The sequence below is a fragment of the Elephantulus edwardii genome, unplaced genomic scaffold (assembly GCF_000299155.1).
Source record: "Elephantulus edwardii isolate Elephantulus edwardi_28Jun2011 unplaced genomic scaffold, EleEdw1.0 scaffold00028, whole genome shotgun sequence".
NCBI lineage: Eukaryota > Metazoa > Chordata > Mammalia > Macroscelidea > Macroscelididae > Elephantulus > Elephantulus edwardii.
The window spans coordinates 15,025,700-15,035,502 of NW_006399778.1; the positions used below are offsets into that span (position 1 = coordinate 15,025,700).

The 9,803-nt window shown below is 51.6% G+C and overlaps 1 protein-coding gene across 1 annotated transcript; it reads right to left on the reverse strand.

Moving 5' to 3' along the window:
* Positions 1-2,626: 2,626 nt before the first annotated feature.
* KLHDC7A (kelch domain containing 7A) lies at positions 2,627-4,992 on the reverse strand. Its single transcript, XM_006883598.1, has one exon. The coding sequence runs from the start codon at positions 4,990-4,992 to the stop codon at positions 2,647-2,649; it is 2,346 nt and encodes a 781-aa protein (XP_006883660.1). The 3' UTR covers positions 2,627-2,646.
* Positions 4,993-9,803: the final 4,811 nt, after the last annotated feature.

The window sequence follows — 9,803 nt, forward strand, 5'->3', positions numbered from 1 at the left end:
TTTCCTTTTTTTTTCAGGAGAATAAAACTCCTAGTGGGAAAGCAGTGCAGATGACTCAGGGGGCAGCCGCAGAGGCTACGCCGAGGCTAAGGGCCACAGACCCCAGGCAATTAAACAAGGCTGAGTGGAAATCTTACAGACTCCAGGCAATTAAGCAAGGCTGAGTGGGAATCCCATAGTCTGACCTCCTCCAGTGCTGTCTGCAGGCAGGTACCCAGCCGACCCAGGGCAGTCTGGCCATCTGCTGCCCTTTATGGTCACTCTCATTCTCATATGTGAAGAATCTGCTGCTCCCATTGGGCAAGTGGCTTATCTGGATCCAGGAGCCTTCCCTTTACGCAGGGTCATCCGCCCTTCATCATCTACAAATACGGTTCTTCCTGGAGGCAGCTCTGCCCTCTCCGGCTCTCATGGCACAGTCCTCAGTCCTAGCCCCTCCCTGGCTTCAGAACACTTCCCTGAACTCAGCTCAGCTTGATCTGATCTTTTCCTTCACTGGCTTATGAGAAAACTCCCCTTGCATACCGGATCTGCTCCCACTTACCCCCAGATTCCAAAGCACACCCCTCACCTAGCCTGTCATGATAATGCCACTGACTTCCTGAGTCACGTCCCTGAGGCCCTGCCCCCAGCCGTGGGCCCTTTGAAGGCTGGTGTCTGAGTGTTTTCCACCCTCTTGGACCTGCTGCTGTTTCATCTCCTGTGGAAGTCTACACTAAAACAGTTGACTCCACTGTCCATCAATCGAGCAGCCGTGCTCCTGCTTGGGGAAGAGCCAACAGTGTGTCCCTATACTGGATCCAGACAGCCCTCCAGGCAACATGGAGACTAGCATCCTTGGGAATAAATGAGCAGGAGGACTCTCAGACACCCTCCTGGACACTTAGCCCTTCTTAATATCCTCCACTGGAAGGAAGCACCCGACCTAGGTCTGACACTAACCTTTAGCATGACCTTGCACAGGGCCATCTTCCAAAAGGATCATTTGACTTTCCCTTCCCAGACTGCAATTTAGATATAAACCTGGAAACTTTGCCTTCTCAAGCTGAAGGGGGTCGGGACTTGTGTGGCTCAATAAAGGTCTTTTCTTATTAACAGGATAATCTCCAACTCATTCTTTGTTTCCATCTCACATCGTCCAAAAAGCTTCCCCACTTCCACCTCCAGCCTAAGCCCTGGCAGTTAGGGTTAACACAAGCTCTGGCAAAGCCCATCCTGGGATTTGGGAAGAACTTTCTCCAGACGCTTTCATTTATCCCCAAGGTACAGAAGGACATACGCAGTTCTGCCCATTTTGGGGATACAGGCAATGAAGTCCGAAGTGTCTTCCTCTTCTCATTGTAAAACCCTGCCCTGGAGTCATCCATCTCTACCTCTTCCTTCTATGCACCTAACACTTTAGACTCAAACAGACTCCTAGAGTACTCAGTGCTTTCATGTCTATACATAGCTCACTTGGAGACAGACTAGGATCTGGGTAACAGATGGACCAGTCTCTCTCCTTCTCCTCTGGGAAGAATGATACCTTCTGGAAGTTGGAGGTTCTCCTCCACTTCAGAATGACTGAACCTGATGTGGAACGAGAGCCTGGCAATTGGATGCCCCACCAGAATGTTTCAGCTCCTGAGCGCCAAGACCTACCTAGCCCTTTCTTGTCTGTGGAGGAAAAAACCAAGTGACCTGGAGGGGAAGACTATGTCATCATCTCTAAGAGTCGCAAGGCCTGACTGAGCTGCTTCCAGCTCCCTGACAGGAAGACTGCTGAGGACTCTGAGATCCTAGAGAAAGAGTGCAGTGGTCAATTACCAGTGGGCACCCTGAACCTAGCAAGTGACTGACCCTTGAATCATTTATTTTCCCTCCCTGCCCTGAGACCTCATAAACAGAATCAACTCTATAGTCTAATAACAAAACTATTCTAACAGACCATTACAGGAAGCTGTCCCATTTTGAATGGCTGCTGAAAACACGCCTTTCTCTTCATTCCACTACTAGAATTCCAGGTAATGAGAAAACGTAAAGTGCATGTAGTTAAGTTTACTCTGCAAAGAAGTAAGGGGGAGGGGTGCCCCATGGCAGCTTCATATTTAGCTGCTCTACTTCTCAAACCACCCTCTCCTCTGATTGGTCCCCTGCCCCTATCCCCCAGCTCTCCTGGGCTCCTGACTGAACCATAGCTTTCCATTTTCCCCACTTGCATGTCCCTTGGAACTGTGACAGGATGAACCTAGTGGGCAAAGTTTAGGAAAGAACCCTAGTAGCTTATAGAGAGCTGGCTTACCTTCAGAAGGGTCAGCATGAGGGACCCCTGGGGGTCCATCAGCATCTGGAACCATGGTTACCAACAGGCTATATGCCTGCATACTCTGGTGGTCCTGTAGCCCCCTTTCCCCAAGTATATAAGTTCTACCAAGGGGTCCTAGCCCTTGCAGACATAGTGTCCTCTTCCCAGGAACCTCAATCGCCAGCTGTTTTTTTCCCCCTCAACGGGTCCCTGCAGCCCAGTGGGGGTTAAAGGCACATCTAAGACTCCACAGGGCTTGCAGAGGAGGTAGGTTAGAACGTGCATCTTTGCTGACCAATTCCTGGAATCAGGAGCGATCGCTGTTGAACTCCCGCTTTTCCAAGAGGGAAACAGGAGGGCCACTAAACCCTGGTCTGGGGCACACTGGGCGTGGGCAGGGTCAGGACGGTGGGCAGGAGTGTGCCCTGTGGCGAAGGGAAGCTCTGCAGCTCTCCTGGCACGAAACTGGGCGAGACGTGGTGGGCCTGGAAGCTGAGCATGCGCTGTCGACCGACGCAGTAGATGAGGCTGCGCACTGCTGCGCACTGGAAGGGCTCTGGGTAGGGCAGCCGGCACGTGGCACACTCGTACCAGAGCCGCGTGCTGGCGCTGCAGCGGTACACGGCAATGCCCAGGCTGCGGTTGAAGTCGAAGCGGTAGAGAAAGCCGTTGACGGCCACCATCTCCACGGTGCGGTCCTTGCCCCCTCCGGTGGGGCCAGCCCACCAGCGCTGCTCCTGGGCGCAGAAGCGGAGCAGCAGGTAGCGCAGCGTGCCGCCGGTGACGAAGATCTGCCCCGCGCACGCCGTGGCCGTGTGCGCCACGGCAAACGTGTCATTGGGGAGCGGAGGTGCAAAGTCCCAGCGGTCCAGGCGGGGGTCGTAACGTTCCACCGTGTTCAGACACTCACCCCCGATGGCGTACAGGTGTCCGTCCAGGGCCACCAGCCGGCAGTGGGGCCGGGTCTGGTTCAGCTGGCACACCTCGCTCCAGATCCCCGTCAGCGGGTTGAAGCAGAAGACTCGGTTGGAGGGCTGGCACCCAGGCCCCTGGCATCCAGACACCATGAAGAGATAATTGAAGAGACTGCAGATGGCACAGCCCCGGGACACAGCCTCCAGAGGGAGGCACGCCAGTGGGTGCCAGGTGTCCTGCTCATCGTCATAGCAACAGAGGCGGCCAGAGTGCTCCTGGGGACAGACATCGGCCACCACCAGGTACTGGCGGCCGCGGAGCCTGCGCTGGAGGATCAGCTCCCGCTCCGCCCCGGTCAAGTTGTCGTAGATGTCTGGGCTGCGCAGGACCTGCAGGTAGTTGTCGCTCATCACCTTGTAGGCCGCCTCCTTCAGCGCCTCCAGGTTCTGCCTCTTGGCCAAGGTCAGCACCTCATAGCAATTGCCCAAGTCCAGCCGGACACCGGGCGCTGAGCTGGGACTGAGCGGGAGGTGGAAGAAATTGGTCCCAGCCACCAGCTGCACATGAGGCTCTGTGCTGCTCCCGGCTGAGCTGGAATTTAGGGATGCGAGGCAGTCAGGTGGAACACCATGGTCTGGGCCGGGGGACTCTGGAGTCCCGAACCCACTGAGCTGCAGTTGGAGCTCTGGGTTCTCCACAATCTGAAGGAGGCTCTCCTTCCTGCTGAAACCAGGTGTGGTTGCAGGCGACTCGGGCTGGGAGGAGGCAGCTGTACCTGCAGCTCCACCTTCTGTGTCATTGATGTGGCCCCTGGACGCTCCTTTGCTTCCCAGGGGGCCTGGAATAGAGGATGGAGCCTCCATCAGTGCTGCTGTCCTGGGGGTCAGGCTATCTCCAGAGATGGCCTGAGAGGTGGACTCGACATAGTACTCATACACCTTGCCCTTCAGCCTCGGCCCGCTGCCTGCCTCCTTCTCGGGGATGAAGTTTTCCTCCACCTGAACCCGAGCTGTGGATGAGAAGGTGTAGCAAGCATTGGTGGTTCCCTCCTGCTGACGCAGAGCCAGGCCCATGTTGGAGGCAGCCTCAGTCCTGTGGACTCCTGACACTTGGGTAAAGAGCCAGCTTTTGTTCGTGTCGCTGCTGCCTTCCGTGTGGGCCAGCCAGTGCTGACGGGGGGAGCCTGGTTCCCTCTCCATGGGCCCTTCGGGGGCTCCACAGTCCTGCCATGGGGTAGCCTCCCTGTCTACAAGGCTGTTGCCGTCCACGATGGCATTTCCAGTTGGGGAGCCTTGAGGTTTGCTGCCCAAGGAGGGGTGGTGGAGAGGGCCCTGCTCTCTGCCAAGAGCTGCTCCGGCTTCCTGACCCTCGCAGGGAGGAGGCGCCTGCCCAGGGTCTGGACTCTCCCTGGAATCGTCCTCACTGCTGTCTCCCCTCCTGGGCTCTTCGTCTCTGAAGGTGACAGGTGCTGCTGAGACACAGGAGACTCCAGGATTCTCCCTGCTGCAGCCCAGAGGGGCTGTACTCCCCTTGCTGGCTTTCTGTCGTCTTCTTAGCCCCTTCTTTAATGTCTCAGGAGAAGACGCAGGGATGGCAGGCAGCCCCAAGCCATCTGCTGCCTCTCCACCTTCAGCTTTGGCGTATCCACCCCCATGCGGGGTATGGGCAGGCCTAGACTTGTAGAGCCGGTAGGCAGCGGTCACCAGGATCAAGGTGGCCGCGGACAGCACCACTTTGCCTGTCAGCTGCATGTCGGAGCACCAGTCCCTGGCCGCTGCACCTCCAGGGAGCATGCTTCTCAGGCTGCCTGGGGCCCAGGAATGTGAAGAATCCAATTAATGATTGCCCAATTGGTGGTTCTTGGTTCCCGCCTCCTGGTTCCTGCAGGCTGAGGGCTGAGCGGGAGGGGTTTCTGGGCTGATGGAGGAGTTGAAGCAAAGGTGACTTTGAGCTGGCAGAAGGCACCCTCAGGGCCAGGGCTGGCCGTCCTCCACGGCTGGCCTCTATCCTGGATCCTTCAATGCGTCTTCTGTGGAGCGGAGGTTTCGGCTAAGGGTCGAGCTTATTTTCAGCCGTCTGAATGCTCTGGGCTGCCAGCGTCTAGGACGCTAGGAGTGTCCAGCGAGCACACAAAGAGGGAGGACGCTTTTAACCAAATCTTCTTCCGATGCCAGGAAATGCACGGGGTTGGTTTAGTGTGTGTGTGTGTGCCCTTTTTTTTTCTTGTTTGCAAATTTATTGGACCAGGAAGGACTGGGTGTGGCCAGTCACAGGGCAGGTGAAGCCACGGTGGCAGTGGCTTAGGATCCTCCCTGTGGGTGTCTTTCCTACTAGGGTCTGCTTGTCCCCATGGTAGTGTTTGCATTCTATGGGCCAGGCAGGAGAGGCTGGAGCAGGACCACAGCCAAACCACCTGACTGGGCTCTTGAATGCCTCTGCCCTCCTTCCTGCCTCCTGACTTTACTGAGAGAAACTCAACTGCCCAAGAAGGGATTTGGGAGGGCACATTATGTCCCAGATTGGGTTCTCCCCTTCAGAACCAGATAGCTTTCCATGGATCCAAATTCCCTGGCTCTACCACTTAACCAATTGTGTGCCCTTAGACAAATCACTTCACTTCTTTGTGCCTCAGTGTTCTCATCTGATCAATGGGAGGATGATAGCAAACCAGCCTCAGATGGTTCTGGTGAGAACAAAACGAGTAAAGGTTTCATTCATGTACGTTCTGTTTTATACACATTGTATTTTACATAATGAATTACTATTGAGCTATGCCTATTGTCACCTTATCTTTCCAGGTCCCTGTTGAATCTTTCCTATTTATTCCTTCACCCTCCCTATCTGACCTCTTACCTCTGCAAGTGAACGAGTGTATAAAACACAATGACTGTGGATGAAACACAAGGTATATGGATGATTGCATGTAAACCTATAAAAGATAGGGAAAAAATCCCACAAAGCCAATAAAATAGCCCCCAAATTCAGCCAAATAGACACAATTCAGAGCACTCTGCATAAATGAATTGAATTCCATTAAAAAAATTAACGGCATCTACTTCTAAGCCATATGCCTCTGGAAACTCTGTGACCTTGGAGAAATGATGATAGTTATGGAAAGGCATTAGGTCTTAAGTTCATAGAGTCACTATGAGTCGCACTCGACTCGAGGGCAATCAACAACAACAACAACAACAACAACAACAAGGTGAATAAAGAACTTAGGACTTCTGGGCCATAAAGGTTATACTAGCTACTCTCCTCTTTATTCCATCCTCTCTGTTCTCAGCAGCAGCATTGCCACTCTCTTATTCACAGCAGCAGCAGCAGCTGCGGTAGTACAATTTTCTGCAGCACAGACCTAATCCTGCCCTTCCAGGCCAGTGTTCTCTCTTGCTGTGAGGTGTCCTGACTTGGCCCATGAATCACCCTGTGTTTAACCCTGTACCTAACGGGCAAGGATGTTTCTTGGCCATGCACCATCTGCAGGGTTGCTGGTATGCTTGAGTCCATTCCTGTAGCCACTGAGTATTTTGGGCATCTTCTTACTTACGAGATTCGTCTTCCAGCATTATGTTGTACACCCCCTCAACCCCACACACATTGCCATCAACTTGACTCTAACTCATAGAGACCCTCCATTAAATTTCCAGGGAGGAGACTATCCATCTTTCTTTTTTGAAGCAGCTGGTAGATTTGAACTGGCTCCATAGTCAACAGTCTTGGCACCAGCAGCCAGGAAATTAAAAGGCGCATTGCCATGGGAAAGTCTGCTGTTAGGGACCTCTCCAAAGTACTGAAGAGCAATGGTGTCTCTCTGGAGACTAAGGTGCGTCTGATACAGGCCATGGTCTTCGCAATTACTTGTTATGCATCAGAGAGTTGGACAATGACCAAGGAGGATAGAAGGAGAATTGATGCTTTTGAGCTGTGGTGCTGGAGAAGAGTATTGAGAATACCATGGGCTGCTAGGAAAACAAACAGATTCATCCTGGAAAGGGTTAAACCAGGTGGCTCCTTGGAGGCAAGGATTCTGAGGCTCCGTCTAACTTACTTTGGACATGTTGTAAGGAGAGACCGGTCCTTAGAAAGGGACATCATGCTTGGGAGGGTGGAGGGACAGCGCAGGAGAGGAAGGCCCTCTATGAGGTGGATTGATTCAGTGACTGGGATAATTGGGATGGGAGTGTCAGAGACAGTGTGATTGGCACAGGACAGAGCGGAGTTTAGGGCTGTTGTACATAGGGTTGCTATGAGTTGCAGGCGACTCGACGGCACATAACAACAACAACAACCTTCAGATTAGTAGTTGAATATGTGACACACTACTACACCATCAGGTGAAAATGGACACATTTTGGCAAACAGCTGCTGCCCTGGATGCGCTCACCAGGTTATGCCAAGAAATCTGGAGGACACCTACCTGGCCAAGTGACTGGAAGAGATTCCCATTCCAAAATACAGTGACCCAACAGAGTGTGGAAATTATCGAATGATATCACTAGAATCACATGCAAGCAAGATCCTGCTGAGATTATCCAGAAGTACATTAGCAGAGACCTACCAGATGTGTAGGCTGGATTTAGAAGAGGCTGTGGCACTAGGGACATCATAGACAGCAAAGATGAATCTTGGCTGAAAGCATAGAGTCCCAGGGAAATGTCTATATATGCTTCATTAACTATACAAAGGCATTTGACTGTGTGGATCACAAAAAATTGTGTCTAACCTTGAGAAGAACAGGGATCCCAGAGCACTTAATTGTACTCATGCAGAACCTAAACTTGGACCAAGAAGCAGCAGTTAGAGCAGGGAAACACTCTATGGTCCAGAATTTGGGAAAGCATGCATCAAGGATGCATCTTATCTCCATATCTTTTCAATCTATGTGCAGATCAGATAATTCAGGAGGCTGGACTCTATGAGGAGGAATGTGGAGTCAGGATTAGAGGAAGATTCATCAACAACCTGCATTATGCAGATGACACAACACAAGGCATTTGCTGCAAAAGGAAGCCTGTAGTCTTCAATATGGATTGGAGCTCAAACTCAAGAAAACAAAGATTCTCATCACTGGGCCAATCAGCAGCTTCATAATGGAGGGAGAAGAAATTGAGGTTGCTGATACCTTCAGCTTGCTTGGTTCCACAATCGACACTTTGGCACCAGCAGACAGGAAATCAAAAGATGGATTGCATTGGGAAAGTCTCCTCCCAGGGACGCCTCCAGAGTACTGAAGAGCAATGATGTCAGTCTGGAGACGATGATGTGCCTGATCCAGGCCATGGTCTTCACAATTACTTGCTATGCATCTGAGAGCTGGACAATGACTAAGAATGATAGGAGAAGGATCGACGTTGTTGAGTTGTGGTGCTGAAGAAGAGTGTTGAACATACCGTGGACTGCTAAGAGAACAAGTAGGTCTGTCCTGAAGAGGATGAAACCAGGCTCCCTGGAGGCAAGGATTTTGAGGCTTTTTCTCACATACTTTGAGCGCATGGCCAGGAAGGACCAGTCCTTGGAAGGGTGGACGAGCAGATGGCACAGGAGAAGAAGACCCAGGATGACATAGATTGATGTAGTGACTGGAGAAATGGAATGAGGCCTATCAAAGACAATGAGATTGGCTCAGATAGGGCAGGTTTCAAACCTAGTGTACCTAGGGTAGCTATGAGTCTCAGGCAACTCGATGGCACGTAACATCAAAACCATCAGGGCTCTTTTATCAGACATTGGTCTGTTGTGATCCATCAGGATCCATTGGCTAATTTTTGGAAGTAGGTGGTCAGATCTTTTGCCCTCATGTGGAAGCTCTGCTGAAGCCTGTTCACCATGGATGACCCTGCTAATATGTGAAATATCAGTGCCATGCTTCCAGCATCACAGTAACACACGCTGTCAAAGCCTGACAAAACACAGCCAGGTTTAGGCGGTCAGTCCAATGCTGGCAGGCAGAGCCGGCCCAGCACTGTTGTTTCAGGGGAACTTAGATGTCATGGTCACTTTTAATTTTAAAAGGTAATTAAATAACACGGAGCTCTTGTGGCCTAGTGGCAAGAAACTGTAGTGTAATCCCGAAGCGCACAGTTCAAATCCACCAGCTGTTCCGCACGAGAAAGATGGACAGTCGTATCCCATGCGATTAACTGTCTTGGAAAACTTGCTGGAGGGTCAGTTCTCTGGGTCAGTTCCAATTTGATGGTACACAACAACAGTTACAAGAATAAAAATAACCACTCTGTGCACTAAATGTACATTGACTCAACTCATGGCCATCAAATGGGAACCAATTCATAGTCAGCCCTTCAGCGAATTTCCAAGGCTGTAAATAGCATGGGAAGAATTTGCCCTAACTCTGAAAAGAATGGGAATCCCAGAACACTTGATCATGCTAATGAGAAAGCTATACTTGGACCAAGAGGCAGTAGTCAGAATAGAGCCAGGGAACACTGCATAGTTCAAAATTGGGAAGGGCATATGCCAGGGATGTGTCCTGTCTCCATACCTTTTCAACCAGTATGATTATTATTATTGTCCTGGACGTGCTCACCAAGTTGTGCCAAGAAATCTGGAGAACAACCACTTGGCCAACTGACTGGAAGAGATC